General features: G+C 37.3%; 1 protein-coding gene across 1 annotated transcript; it reads left to right on the forward strand.

Moving 5' to 3' along the window:
• The first annotated feature begins 231 nt into the window (after positions 1–231).
• Positions 232–7,551, forward strand: LOC123873461 (odorant receptor 4-like). The gene is made up of 9 exons (XM_045918305.1): positions 232–490; positions 1,294–1,446; positions 2,100–2,285; positions 2,767–2,974; positions 3,874–3,970; positions 4,373–4,477; positions 5,227–5,315; positions 6,147–6,213; positions 7,000–7,551. Exons 1-9 carry the CDS (start codon positions 232–234, stop codon positions 7,054–7,056), a joined length of 1,221 nt encoding a protein of 406 aa, XP_045774261.1. The 3' UTR covers positions 7,057–7,551.
• Positions 7,552–16,609: the final 9,058 nt, after the last annotated feature.

Below are 16,609 nucleotides of genomic sequence, written 5' to 3' on the forward strand. Positions count from 1 at the left end.
TAATCAAGATTGAATTGGCATCTTCTAGACAATCACTCCATCTTAGGCTTCATAATCACTTGCCAGCAGATCTGATTACAGTCATGCGATAGTCCATAAATTTAAAAAAAAAACTGTTCCTTCCACGAACTAAACGGATCTCCAAAACGGTTACATAAAATAATAAGGACTCAAATAAAAGGACACGCTGTTTCGCTTCGAAACGAGCAAACAAATATCGCGATAGAAAAAATGGACGGAATGAAAGATTTTCCTACCGAATTCACCAGGCCTTTCTTCGTCTCTTTCAATTATTTAAGGAAATGTAAAATTGGATATTTCGATAACGACGTGCCCTTTTGGCAGAAATACTGGCGCTTCATTATTAAGACCGTGCTTGCATTTTTGAACCTAATCTCTATGTGGATGTACTTGTTCAGCGTTTTCGGGTCGCAGATGAATATTGCTGATATCGCATTCATGGCAACTTCTTGCTTGATAGCGCTCCAAAGTAAGTTTAAAGCCGATTCACACCAAGCACGTACACGTGACACGCGCATAGTGACGCGCATGAATCCGCACATATAACTTGCACGCAATTACGTCTACACGAACGTTCACGCCACGCAAGCGGTATGCCATGTCTCATACAGTGCCATACATTACAACGCAATGGTACGTGCTACGTCTACGCTCGCGACGCATATTACGTGGCCTGTGTGGCCGGGCGCTTTAGATTTCACCTTCCTAGTCACCTTTTTCTCATATCTTTCCATGCCCTCCAAGAGATAGTTCAAAATAGGCGTTGGTGAACTATTATAGACCTTTAGAAAATACTGCTAAACACTTGCTACTACTTTTAAAACAAATACAATGTAAGTATATAGGTAATCCGTGACTTTATCACAACTTAAAATACTAATGTGTTTCTTTTTGTTTAAAGAAGTCTTCATAAACATAGGTACAACAAGTGTAAATTAAAAATTTATAACACCCCCGACAAGTAAAGTTTACTAGAAAAGAGCTGATAACTTTCAAACGGCTGAACCGATTTACTTAGCTAAGAACACTCTCGATCAAGCCACCTTTCAAACAAAAAAAACTAAATTAACATCGGTTTATTAATTTAGGAGCTACGATGCCACAGACAGATACACAGATACACACGTCAAGCTTATAACACCCCTCTTTTTGGGTCGGGGGTTAAAAATACAAATACTAATTTTATGATTCTAATTTATTTAACTACATTGTTAGTAGTTACCCAATATACTTAACAAGTGTTGATAAATTACTACTTAGTTATATTTCTAGGTGTATTAAAAGCAACGGTTCTGTTTCCAAAGAAGAAGGAAATCGAAAACCTGATTAGGGGTCTAGCTAGGATGTGGAAAACGGAAAATTTGAATAATATCCAAACGAAGCAGAAAAACCGACGTCTAAAGCAGATGAACGTTGGTCTGAAAGGTAAATATCTTATATCTGAAAGGTAATCTGAGCAAAATCATTGTGTGTAAATTAGAATATGCGGTCTCTGTTTAATATTCCTCAATGTTGAGGGTCGTAGCCTTTTCCATTAGTTACTGAATGCTAGGTATATGAATGGGGTAATGAGGCGAGTGTGCTTTTTTCAGATAAAATTTTGGGTCTTGATTGGGTTACGGAGTTTGGAATCTTAGGTTATCAATGATAAAAATTGGGTCCGTGGGGAAGCTCGGCGAAAATGAAAGTGGATTAAGTACTTTATTAGGTTAATTACTTATTTTAGTTATTATATTATATTTTTAAGGCTTTTAGTTTTAGGTTCATTATTTTAATAATTTAGATTTTAGATGTTATAATTGTAAATAATAGTCCAACTAAGTACCTACTGTAAGTCTTATTAAAACACAAAATTCGCCAAAAACGCTGATGATAATATTAGGTAGATTTATGTAAAACCCTTCTCATCCTGTGAGGAGATCCGTTCTCAGTAGTGAGCCGGCGACGGGTTGATGGATAGCCAGTATCACGTACTTAATTACTTGCTTACTTAAGTTACAGTGAAGGCATATTACAACTGCACAGAGATCTGTGCAGTTAATTGTAAATAGAGATGTAAGTAGTATTCTGTGTTTCAGTTTTTTACTGGGCAAGCAGGGCTTCAGTGGTTCTAAATCTAGGTCCTCAGCTGATTTATACCGTGGTCGGGAAAATTCGTCAGCAGGACTTTGAATTTATACTGCCATTCGGATATGTGTATCCGTTTGATCCCGTCAGGAATTGGGGGCGATACCTAGTGGTTTACTTTTTCCAATGTTACAGCTGTAAGTTCTGTTTTATTTATACCTACTTTTTTTATCTGACTCGCGGCTGTAACAGACGGCGCAAGAGTCGTCTGACGTGCATTTTTCAGTAGGTGCAAGAAAGACAGGTTCGCAACAACAAGTGTAACGCAAATATGGTGGAATAGACTATAGACATCACAATTTAGGTGTTTATCTTTTTTTCTTGAGCGGAAAAGCGCATTTTTCTCTTTTTTACCTATCTAATCTAAGAAATTTAAAAAAATTAATATTTCCTAGATTATTTTCATAGGTACCTCTGCCACCTACCTCTTACAAAAAGTGATGACCAGAACAAACTGTCGGCATGTACACCAACACTTTTGCCTAATGTTTAGCAGAATAATTACTTACGCATATCTTTTTTCATGATTCTAAATTATATATACCTTATCCTAATATTTATATTATTTAAGTAGGTAGTAAATTCGCTTCTAATAATATTTTATTGGTATGTTTGAAGTTGTTCACTTGACGGACTACTACCTCGGTGCACAATGTTTGTCCATAACTTTGTGCTTGCAACTTAGTACGGAATTTGCTCTTTTACGAGAAGACATAAAAAATGCTATACCGACGGCCAATAAAAACATAATTACACAGGAGACGAAATATGTGAGCAAAAATATGAGAATTGAATCCATGGTCAAAAATCACCAAGAACTAATCAAGTAAGAAAATCACACTAATATTATAAAGGCGAAGGTTTGTATGTGTGTGGGTGTGTGTGTGTGTGTGTGTGTGTGTGTTTGTTACTCCTTCACGCAAAAACCACTGGACGGATTTGGCTGAAATTCAGAATATAGATAGATAATATCCTGGATTAGCACATAGGCTACTTTTTATCCCGGAAAATCAAAGAGTTCCCACGGGAATTTTAAAAACCTACATCCACGCGAATGAAGTCGCGGGCATACCTAAATTTTGATTCAAATACTTGGTCTTCTTATTTGTTCGGTCTAATCTTCAAAGCCCCTGGATCAATTTTGATCAGACCTTGGCAAGTCATACTGGTTCGGTGGAGATCATCATCATCGCGTGCCTTCTTCGAAACGAAGTTTGCCGATCATCATCCGAAAAGCTTTTCAACTTACAAAGTTCGGTGGAGTATGCCCGTCCCGGTTCCTTTTTCAAAGGACCTTTGATCACGACGCAGCGCGATGGATTTAATTTTATAATGGACTAGCTGATACCCGCGACTTCGTTCGCGTGGATGTAGGTTTTTTAAAATTCCCGTGGGAACTCTTTGATTTCCCGGAATAAAAAGTAGCCTATGTGCTAATCCAGAGTATAATCTATGTCCATTCTAAATTTCAGCCCAATCCGTCCAGTAGTTTTTGCGTGAAGGAGTAACAAACATACACACACACACACATACAAACTTTCTCCTTTATAATATTGGTGTGAAGTGTGATATCACTCAATCTCCTAGGGTTTTGGCATAGTAAATTGAATTATATGCGTTTAAACTTCAAAGTCCCTAGCAAACGAGAGCTGATCGGATTTGTGGAATAATACTAATCTTTCCCTGTTGTGTATTCAATGCCTTTTGAAATTGCTATTTTTTTAGACTGGCGGAGTTATTGAATTACATTTTCAATCAAATGGTTTTCATCGATTTGTGCTTCTTTGCTGTCATACTGTGTTTTTTCGCCATTAGTATATCGGTAAGCAAAATGTTTCGAAATTCATGCAAATAACAATTCATTATTTTTCATTAAGTCTATTTACTGGAGACCAGAAAGCTGGATGGGAATTTGGTTAGCATATCAGCCTGGCTATCCAAAAGAGTAACGTTGCTACCTTTCTGGGTTGGTTGAGATGGTATGGATTTTTTCTATTCCATTACAAATTATCTCTTTACTCCAGTCTTACCTGTGTACTAACTTAAGTATTAGTTAGTATTAAAGTTGATATGATTCAAGCGTACAATAAGCGTAATTAAGGTCTTTTTTTTTAAACTGATGTGTTTCAGTGATCAGGTGTGGAATTGGTGAGATCTCGCACTAAGCTGGCACATATATTTTTATTACAATAATTTTATTTTATGTTACTTTGTTTGTTCGAAGGTATCTCACGATGTTATGGATAGGATCACCCATATAACGAGTTTGCTGACCGTTCTGGCTTTGGTTTACATTGTCTGCTACTACGGCGAAATGCTGAAAGAGGAGGTGAGCTGTCAAAATCTTTATTGTATATTCTGGATTTTCAGTGAAGGAAATCATCACTTATCATGGGAAATCTGCTTGATATTATAATATTACAAATAAAGTCGCGGATTTTTTTTTTGTATAAATAGCCAGTAGGTGGATCGCCTGAGCACTTGAATCTAAAGCTGCACCAAAGCAAAACCGCCAATGCACTGCAAGGCTCTTCAGTTACTTGTTGGTCCGTCGGCCGCTGAACAACTCTATGTTAAAATCGGGTGTTAACACCGTCAAAAGAAATTGGTTCCACAATTTGCGTGTGCGCGGAAAAAAGATGTAACGTAAACCAGGCGCCCAGGTAAAGAGGGTATAATTATTGTTTTCGGTGGCGTGCGATAACGTGGAGTTTTAGTTGGAGTCTGCTCAACTTGTACGCGTACGTACTTGTATTGAACCACGTAGGTTCAATACACAAGCAGGCTAACAAATTAACATTTAAGCAGCTTAACGATAACGCCACTTCGTGTGAACAGATCGGAGATCCATGAATATAACGCCCGGACAGGCATAGTCAGGCATACTCCAACAAAAAAATAAATTTGAGCCAGCTTATACATACTTACGTATATTTACAGGCTAACAAATCTCTATCTGACTCTAAGGGCCGGCGCACATATGGCGGAGCGCAGTGCAGATCTTATTAGAAAGCTTCCCGGGCATATTCTGCGCTGCGCTCCGCCATATAAGTTAGTGATCATAGTTTAAAATTGTAGAGTGCGGCAATAGCAGAATCTGCGTATGAGAACCCATGGTACAAGGGAGGTACACACTACCAAAAGACCATTGCATTAGTCATCATGAGGTGAGCAAACTAATAATTACTGTTTGATGAAGGTGTATAGACGTCATCAAACGAATCGCAGGGAGCCGCTGGAATCCAGCGGTTTCCACATGCCACCTTCTTCCGCGGAAGTCTCTACATGAGACCTGTGTAATAAATACTGTGGACTTCGTCTGTGATGGCGTTTGCTGGCGCGCGTGCTGTGCTTGTTTGGAGTGTTTTTTTTTTGTTAAGAGTGGCTGGTTTTTGTGTTAGTTGGTGTTTTTTGGTGGTGGAACTGACTGGGAAGCGCTCTAAAGGGGCGCCGCGCGTATGTCGGCGGGCGCCGGCGCAGACGGAGTCCATACTTGTATAAATTCAATAACTTGAAAATATCACAAACTTGACATTGGCTAATCAGAGTAAAGCCAGATTTAAAGAAAAAAAAAATACTGTGGACCTCAAGCGATTTTTTACAATGATGATGATGATGATGATAGTTCATGAATGTCAGCTGTCAAAATAATATGTACTTATAAATAATACTAGCTGATGGCCGCGACTTCGTCCACGTGGATTTCAGTCTTTAATATCCCGCGGGAACTCTATGATTTTCTGGGCTAAAAAGTATCCTATGACTCTCCAAGTCTTTAGGTATGCCCATGCAAAAATCACCGAACGCGTCGATCAGTTTTTTTTTTTTTTTTTTTTTTTTTTTTTAATTAGACTTTTACAAGTTCTTTCGAAGTTGCTTTGTTGCAGCGTGATTGAAGGACAAACCAACAAACAACACACTTTCACTTTCACGTTTATGATAAGGATAGTGATGTACCTACTTAAGATAATTAACTTTTTTCTAATTTCTAACCACAGAGCTCAACATCCCTGCCATGTGACATCTTTGAATTATGCACCGATATCTCTCAACACTTTTACTAAGGTAAGGTCAAAGGTCTTCGCACATTACACAGACTCTACTCCGACTTGATTCACAGTAAAATATGGAATGGTAGATTTTTTGCTATGACGTATTATAGGGGGGTAAGCTTTATATCGTGTTCTTTATGGTGGAATTTTCAACATCGAAGTGTATAAGAGATCCACGCAATATCTTGCGTGTGTTACAACTACATAAATAATTTCTTGTCTTAAACCATCTTCGCATTATTGCCTTTCTAATTAAATCGGTTTGGGACTTACCGATTAGATGATTTCAAAGTCTATAAGGGACATAGGTAAAAACATTTTTTGTGTTTTATTTCACAGGATTTAATAGTAACCCCCCGTCCACACACTGCCCGTGTGGCATGGGAAGAAGTGAGGAACGGAGGTAGATACGTAATGTTGCCGTTACTCGCATTTTCCTTGTTCATGCCCATCGTTCTCTATTTTGTCGGTAAGTATGCAAATAGCGCGCACGCTGCCACAGTTTCGACGTACATCGCGTTACAAAGGCAAGCGACCTAGTGCGGTGGTGTCGCGATTTTGCGCGAGTAGGGCAGTGTGGACGGGGGGTTAGAAACATGCTATAAAGCTCACATTTTCGTCCTTTATTATGAGTTGAGTTGGAGTGGAGTCGACGTAAAGTCTGTGTAATGTGCGAACACCTGAACTCTGATGTCTACTTAATAGGTACCTATTAAGTAGACATTCAGTAGGTACCTACTGAAATGTCTCTTTTAGTAGTCTCTATAACTTTTTCATCTAACTCATCTATTTATTGCAGGTAGTCAGCTCTACATGGTCTTACTTCTCTTTAGCTATGACAATTGTGCAGAAATAATTTACCAAGTTACTTAAGAAGCATAGAAGACACTTTCTATCTTACTTTTGTCCTTTGGGTCCCAGTCTATTTTTTGAAGATTTCCTCGAGTATAGTAATAATTACTTAGCTTCTAAGCTTTAAATAACTTATCGACACTTTACGGATGGATCGATTAGATTTATCAATAGATAGCTTCTAAGCTTTAAATAACTTACGAACACTTTACGGATGGATTGATTAGATTTACCTATCAATTGTCGTCGTAAATTCGCAGAATTCAATCCGTCTTTTTTCCTGAGCTAATGTGTAGTTTGTAGTCACAGAGACAGTCACTACAAATCCTATTTATCCAGTACATTTCCCGCTCGTCGAAGCTGTTGGGGTAAATATTGGACTGCATGCATGGAGTATTTGCTCCTCGTGTTCCACGTTCATCCCCCGTCGTCTTAACAAGTTAACACAGGGAATCCTAAACGCATCTATCGAGTGATTTGTTTACCTGAATGTTTACTTTGTGGCCAGCAAGTATTACGTATTTTACAATGCATAAAGCTTGACTTTTTCGTTTGCCTACTTTGGATTGATTAATGACCTTGATGTTGTTTACTCTGCAAAATTGTGTAATAAATTATTGTAAGTACAATGGTGTTTTTTTTTATTTTTCCTCTTCCTCCCTTACTTAATTAAGTGTGAAATTAGAGCTGAGTGGGTACATCGTCTAACAACCAAAGGTGGAGATTCGAATTTGGGACCAATGGACATTTCTATTTTTCCCGTCCAAACAATATTGAGATTTTCAACCTGATTATCAGTTTGTATAAAGCCTTCAATTCACATTGACCTAAAACGTTCGGCGAGTGCCGAAACTCTGTTGGGATCCTTTGATGTGTAAACCAAACCAACCAGTTTTGGTTGAAAACCAAAATTAGTCATCAAGCTATTTAGTGTCCAATGCTGGCCGCTTGTATTTACACTAAGTAGCCTAAATTCTACATAGTTCGCCAAGTGCATTCGTGAAGTTCGGAGAATCAACGTGTACTACTTACTTAGTTTTTGTCCACAATTGCAGGGGTAAGACGGTTGCCATTTGCCATTGACCGCACCTGGCACTCGGCAAAGTGCCAAGTGGTTTGCCAAGTGCTGAGCTTCTTGGGCCAAGTGAGAATACCAGTGAATTGGTAAAAAGATAATAAAATCTACCTGACTATTGTCGAATAGTCCGCGAAGACAAAAAACACCAGATTTGTACCAGCAATATTGCGTCACCAGATTCGATAAAGGAACAAGCGGTAACAGGAAAAAACAATGTAAAATACCCATATCAGTAACCCAATTGATTCCCCTAACTTCCGTCCCGGCTTCATTACATTCGGGTTCACCGTGTCAGGGAATATTTCCATATTCAGCAAGCTTAGGGAGCGCGACGTAAAAAGCTTAAAGTATTTTCATTTTCGAGCAAACTTCGCTCCTGATATTGAATTTTTATGAACTTTTTTTGCTTTTTAATAAATTGGTTGCAGATGACTTTTATGTTTTTGATGTATTTTGACTACATAATGTTTTTAATGAAATATTACTTTGTGAATTGGGGACTTTGTACTCACTTTTGACCGTTAAACGAAGTGTTAATTAAAGATTTGTAACACCCCCGACAAGTGAAGGTTACAGTAACTAGAAAACAGCTGATATCTTTCAAACTACTGACCTGGTTTACTTGGATTATAGCTAAGAACACTCTCGATCAAGCCACCTTTCAAACGAAAGAAACTAAATTGAAATTGGTTCATTCGTTTAGGAGCTACAATGCCACAGACAGATACACAGTTACACACGTCAAACTTATAACACCCGCTCTTTTATGGTCATCGAATTAAACTAGGATCGGTGACCCTGCACCGTGGAAAACACAGCATTGGGAGACCCCAACCAGGTTGACGAACGATCTCAGGCAAGTCGCAGAGGATACCAGCAGCAAAACACCTTATGATAATTTCATAACAGTAGCAATGACTCTCAACTTCCATCTCAACTTCATTACATTCTAACTAGTTCAGAGAATATTTTCATATTCAGCAAGCTCTGCTACCCATTCGCAAACCAGATCCTACTGAGAAGAACCGGTAGGTATTAGGTAACCTATAATACAAGTTGTTTGGTAGTGCATATCGACACATAGTGAAAATTAAATGAGTTAATGTAGCACCCTATAATAATCACCCTATAATGTTTAACAGAATTTCACCCTTCAAATTATTATTATTGTCATAAGGATTCTTTCTTTACAAGATTTTAGAATTTTCTCGGATCTTCATAAGACTTTTGAGTCTTGTTTTTTGATCGTCGATTTGTCGACGATCGCAGGAAAAAATATAGTAGGTAGGTAGCTGCTTACACAGTTCATGAAGTTTTCAAAAAGTAGATTCAGAGGGTGTAAAAAATCATAATTGTATAAAACATCAGCTAGATAATTTGGTAAAAATTGATTAAATTAAAACTTTCGATTGCAAAATATGGAGGTCTTGTCTAAAATAAAACATTATTTGTTTATTGATCCTCAGGAATCGGCCGTCAGGAACAAAAGCAAATATCTTAAACCCCTGCTTCAATTTTCTAACACAACAAACAAATCGAGTTTCCAATACAAATCGTTTACTCGGAACGTTGAGCTTGGCCGACATACATAATCTCTCTAGCAGCTAAGAATCGACCAAGGAAATCTACACGGAATCTATGTATACAGGGTGTTATTAAAACGCTAGCAAAAATGAAGACAAGTGATATAACTGATAATTACTGATAAGATACCACAAAAAACGCGATTTTTTTTCCTGTATTTTTAAAAGTTTGCAATGCAGTGCAATTTACGAACGTTGCGTAGATAGGAGTCGTGGGGTCAATGCCACGTCGTTGGTAGAGCACTGACCGCGAGTTTGGCACGCTATCGAATACCATCAACTTTGGTGGTTGTAAATTCTCATACTCTCTAAGATCACACTGATCTTTTGGTGAGTACTTGAGTAGGTAAACTAATTGCTTGAATTGTCGTCAAAACATCTCGGTTTGTGGTAAGCAGAAACATTGCCATGTAATGGAAACACGCCCCGAGGAATCACTAAATTTGCATAAAACAAAGAAATTAAGATTATAATAACAGACTTCGGTAACTCATTTGTGAGTCAGACTTTGTTAAAACAATCAATGTTTTTAGACTGGCATTTATTTGAGGCATTACCATAGAATTGCCTATTACTTAATAAGTAGCCTACGTATTGTAAATAATAAGTAGCCTACGTACCTATTATAAAGTAACCCTTACCAAGTCTATGTAAATTCTTTATTTATCTCTCTTCGGTTTTACAAATTCAACTTATGAACGACTAGCTGATGCCCGCGACTTTGTTCGCGTGGATGTAGGTTTTTTAAAAATCCCGTGGGATCTCTTCGATTTTCCGGAATAAAAAGTAGCCTTTGTGCTAATCCAGGATATAATCTATGTCCATTCTAAATTTCAGCCCAATCCGTTTAGTAGTTTTTGCGTGAAGGAGTAACAAACATACACACACACACACACACACACACACATACATACAAACTTTCGCCTTTATAATATTAGTGTGATGACGGCTGAAAAGATAACAACTGCATTTCAACCGCAGTATCTAGTGTGTTTTTTTAAACTGGGTCAATAATAGGTATAGGGAAATCCAAAACCACTATGGTTTATTTAACGGTCTCTGGGAACATTAGGTATTTTTTTGTGATTTTTTTAGCATGAAATGTAAAAAGTGTTATTGCTTATACGATGATACGGAACCCTTCGTGTGCGGGTCCAACTCGTACTTGACCAATTTTTTAAAGATTTCAAAAATCAAGACGACTCCAACACAGTAACAATCCATCCATCCATCCATCAGCCTGTAAGCGTCCACTGCTGGACATAGGCCTTTCCAAGAGCGTCCTACACTGCGCTTACCGGTACGCGGTCTCCACTCCAGCTGAACACGTCTGCCCCAACGGCCGGGGCAGTAACAATACTTTAACAAAAAATATGTTCCAATATTTAAAATCAAATATTTCAATCACAGCATAGCTGAAACTCTCGAAAACGTGAAAAGGTTTCAGTTTCGAGCCATTTCAGGTGCTTGAAGTTGGAAGGATCGGATCCTAGTTTCAAAGTCAATTGATCGGCCTGAGTGGTACAAGACTGAAGGGTCCTTACTAAGCATTTGAACCTTATTCCGGGTCGGACTCTGAAATATCTTAAATCCAGGTGGATGACCTTGTTAGCATTATTTCTTGGTACAGAGACAGTTTACGTCTTGGGGATAGACATAGACTACTTTTTATTCCAGAAAATCAAATATTTTCCACGTAATTTTGTAAAACATTAATCTATGCGGATGAAGTCACGGGCATCATCTAGTAAATAATAATAATCAGTATCCGGAAAATAAGTGAAAAATCAAGAAAACTTCAACATAGTGTTAACAATCCATACTAATCCATACAATAATGTTATAAATGCGAAAGTGTGTCTGTCTGTCTGTCTGCTACGTTTTCACGGCTCAATCGCTGAACCAATTTATATGTAAGGTACAGAGGTAGCTTACGCCCGGAAATTGACTTCGTCAACATTTTACCCCGGAAAACAAAGAGTTCCCACGGGATTTTTAGAAGATCTAAATCCACGCGGACGAAGTCGCGGGCATCATCTAGTATTTTAATAAATGATGTTCCTTCAAATATCTAAACTCAAATATTTCAATCACAGCATAGCTGGAACCCTTGAAAACGTGAAAAGGTTTCAGTTCAGGCCATTATAGGTGCTCGAAGTTGGAAGGATCCTAGTTTCAAAGTCAATTGACCGGCTCGAGTGGTAGATACAAGACTGAAGAGGCCTTACTGAGCATTTGAACCGTGTCTATTCCGGATCGGACTCTGAAATATCGGTTCACCGCAAAGAAAATAAATTTTTCGATGAATAAAGTTGAAACTTTTTTATTGCCTTCATAACTCTACGGTGTTTTGATTTCCCGGGTTTTATACAACAGCTATACGAGTAAATCGCTTTTGTAGCTGTATAAAAAAAGTCCTAATTTGCTTCTGATAGTTAAGCATGGTTTGCTTTTTCACTACGTAGGTAGTTAATACTTAAATAATGAAGTCGCTACCTACCGTTTATGTACGCTTAGATCTTTTAAACTACGCAACGGGTTTCAATGCGGTTTACATCAATAGATTAAGTAATTCAAGAGGATGGTTTAAATACGTACAGTTTCATATTGTTTTGTTTTAATTTGTTGAAATAAGACGATTATTGTTGAAGATGTCGCAAGAAATCACTTTCATCGACAAGTGTAAATTAAAAATTTATAACACCCCCGTCAAATGAAGGTTACAGTAAATAGAAAAGAGCTGATAACTTTCAAACGGCTGAACCCATTTTCTTGGATTATAGCTAAGAACACTCTCGATTAAGCCACCTTTCAAACAAAAAAAAAAAACTAAATTAAAATCAGTTTAGTAGTTTAGGAGCTACGATGCCACAGACAGATACACAGATACACACGTCAAACTTATAACACCCCTCTTTTTTAGGTCGGGGGTTAACAAAATAACCACACTGACACCACATTAGTATCTTCATTACACCCGTACGAAACCGGGACGGGTCGCTAGTTAACAATAACGTAAGAATTGAATAAATGCAAGGTGTTTTTACTTAAACTGCGATAAACCTTCCAAGTTAGCCCGCTTCCATCTTAGACTGCAATATCACTTACCACCAAGTTAAAAAATCGTATCCAAACGATTATTTTACACACATTTCTTTACACTTTTAGTGAAAACATAATAACATTATGATTATACTAGTAACTAGATTGAATAAAACGTCTGAACAGTGAAAAATAAAATCTTATTGTGTGAAGCACTAAAAATATACATTTAGCTTTCTAGATCTATCTATAATACAATAAAAGTAGGTAGGTACATATCATGAACGACTTTATATGCCACTTTTCAATTGTAGTTTTCAAGTGTACTAAATATAACTTCCAGCAATAATAATGTGTTTTATATTTGTTCGATATAAAACACAATTTTATGAAGCTCTTGGGCTGCCATAATAAATAATTTAAAATTTTATGTCTCCCCGTTTCAATTGATACGGTTGGAAATGCAGTTTATTGAAAAATTGTTCCTACTTTTGTTTTATTGTGCGACTCAGCAACAGCACGTTTCTGTTGTTTAATCAGGGTCTACTGAACAGTTAAAATCTGCACGATTGTTTGTGGAGATAATAACCGAGATTTATCAGAAATAGACACTGATTTTTCTAAGGTTCCGTACCTCAAAACGAAAAACGGAAACCATAAAGGAACACTAATTTACTGTCTGTCTGTTGAAAACTTATAGGGCACTTCCCGTTGACCTAGAATCATGACATTTGGCAGGTAGGTAGGTCTTATAGCACATGTAAAGGGGAAAATCCGAAAACCGTGAATTTGTGGATACTTTAAAAAAAATGTGTTTCAATTTTCAAAGTAAGATTACTACTAAGTGGGATGTCATGTCATAATATGAAAGGGCTTTCTTTACCTGTACATTCTAAAACAGATTTTTATTTCTTTTTATGCGTAATAGTTTTTGAGATATCGTGCAAAATGTCGAAAAAAAATACCCGAGTACGGAACCCTCGGTGCGCGCGTCTGACTCGCACTTGGCCGATTTTTTTAATAATATAAGGTTTTTTAATAATTCAAGGCTGTTATAGGTTTTAATGATGTTGTCTATTATACTCCAATGGATGCGATCCGACTTTTTTATAGTGATCATTAATTTTTCAACCTTCATTTCTTTTCTACGACAAATAAATTTTGTATCCCCAAAAAAAAATATCACAGTATCATTTTTAGGACTGATTATTCAATCGTCAAATAACTTTTATCTGAGGAATGAATGTAAAGTTTTGACCTTTTTTCGATAGGAAATCTATCAGAAAGTCAAATTTATTCCTTAGATAAAAGTTATTTGATGATTGAAAAATTGGCCCTACACAACTGCCCAGAAAAGTTGTGTAATATTTTCAGGATTCATGGGGTTCATGTATATAATTGTAGTTTTTGAGTTTTTTTAAGCCATCATAGCATCTAAATGCCTGAACTGATTTGGATGTAGGGAGGTATCGGTAGAATCCTTACACCATCCCGTACACCATCGTCATCATCATCATTTTTTTGAAAGATAATCACACTTATAATTTTATAAAGGAGAATGTTTGTATGTGTGTGTGTGTGTGTATGTGTGTGTGTGTGTGTGTGTGTGTGTGTGTGTGTGTGTGTGTGTGTATGTTTGTTACTCCTTCACTCAAAAACTACTGGACGGATTGGGCTGAAATTTAGAATGGAGATAGATTATACCCTGGGTTAGCACATAGGCTACTTTTTATCCCGGAAAATCAAAGAGTTCCCACGGGAATTTTAAAAAACACACATCCACGCGAACGAAGTCGCGGGCATCAGCTAGTGTTTATTAATTTTCGAAATAGATTCAACTTGTTTCTGGTATTGAACAGAAATTGACTTCAACTTTTAGAGCTTTTGGAAAATATTTTATTTATGCGATGGCCGGTAAATCTGCGTTCAATGTTGTAAATAAATTCAATTACTCTGCAAGAGGCAGGAGCTAATAGAGCTTGTCATAAACACTCCCACTTCCCGGTGAAATTGGACTGCAGCGCCCTGCAGTACCCCTCGGGTACCACCTTGTTTATATGCACCTATTGTATTATTATACATACTAGTTGACCCGACCCGGCTTTGCACAGGTGGGCTTGCATTCCATAGAAAAGTCATACATACTTAATAGTTTAATGAATAAATACCTTGTTTATATGCACCTATTGTATTATTATACATACTAGTTGACTCGCCCCGGCTTTGCACAGGTGGGCTTGCATTCCATAGAAAAGTCATACCTAATAGTTTAATGAATAAAGTACACGGTTAATTTACACTTTTCAATTCAATTCAATTCAAAATATTTTTATTCAATTAGACTTTTACAAGTTCTTTTGAATCGTCAAAAGCATCTACCACTGGTTCGGAATGCCTTTCCTACCAAGAAGAACCAGCAAGAAACTCGGCGGTTGCTCTTTTCAAAGATTTGATATACCTACAATATTATGCCATGTATAAAAACAATTGAAGTCCCGCGCATTGCTGGAGCGAATTGTAGGTCAAATCTACGCTCTTCTCTTCGATAATATAATATGCTTTTCTCAGGAGCATTTTTTAATAGATTTTTTGAACTACAGGTTTATTCTGATTTTAACTTAAAATTTACTATACTTACACGCCACTTGGCTTTACAACTTTACTATACGTCATAAGTTTGTATCGATTAAAGGCTATAACTATTATCATATTCATTACAGATTTTTTTTATATGAGTTGGACTGTTATGCGTTCAGTCGTAGACTCTTAGAGTATAGCTCGAAAAGATAGCTATACTTATATTCTCTAGCTAGGGTTAAGCTAAGCTGGTATTCTGAAAGGCGCAACGTAAGCCGCGTCAAGTCATCAGATGAAACGGGCGGGATAAGTTGCTTGGCAGCGCGCCACTACAGACATACCTCGAATAGAAGTCAAGTAAACAGGAACCATAAATGCCGAACGGAAACTTTTATGTGTCGTGTACATTCGCCCTAGATAAAGGTGTACGTCTACTGAAGGCTCATTCATGCCAAGAACATAATCCTATAAAGGTTTTTTCATTCGTTGATAAGTAGATCTTTGACGGTAAAATCATCTAGGGGTAACTAGTTTATTGCAATCTAAGATATTATATTCATGAGAGATGTTTTGATTATCAGTTGGAATTACTCAGTTACGCGGTCAAGTCGTAGACTCCTAGAGTAAGGTACTTACTTATATTATACGCTAAGTTGATATTCTGAAAGGTTCTATATAAGCTGTGTCAAGACTCAAGTCATCAGATAAAACGGGCAGGATAAGTTGCTTGGCAGCGCGCCATTACAGACATACCTCGAATAGAAGTCAAGTAAACAGGAACCATAAATGCCGAACGGAAACTTTTATGTGTCGTGTACATTCGCCCTAGATAAAGGTGTACGCCTACTGAAAACTCATTCATGCCAAGAACATAACACTACAAAACGTTTTTTCATTCGTTGATAAGTAAACCCTTGACTCGGTCCAAAATAATCTCGTTTCTCACTGCCGTCTCATTGATGGCGGCAATAGACAAACACTCTAACACAAAACCGGGACAACTAACTTACTGACAGGAACACCGGCACTCAATACTTCAGATCGTAATATGTCCCGGTGTACCGGGACGTATGGCAGCCCTACACTAATAGGCATACCTCGAATACGAATAGAAGTCAAGTAAACAGGAACCATAAGTACTGAACGGAAACTTTTATGTGTCATTCGGCCTAGATAAAGGCTCATGCCAACAGGCAACAACGTAATACTATAAATAATTTTTTTATTCGTATTTTAACATTTTTAAAAACCCATATTCTATTTAGGTTAAGGTTTAG

Source organism: Maniola jurtina, chromosome 16 (genome assembly GCF_905333055.1).
Source record: "Maniola jurtina chromosome 16, ilManJurt1.1, whole genome shotgun sequence".
In the NCBI taxonomy this organism is placed as follows: Eukaryota; Metazoa; Arthropoda; class Insecta; order Lepidoptera; family Nymphalidae; genus Maniola; species Maniola jurtina.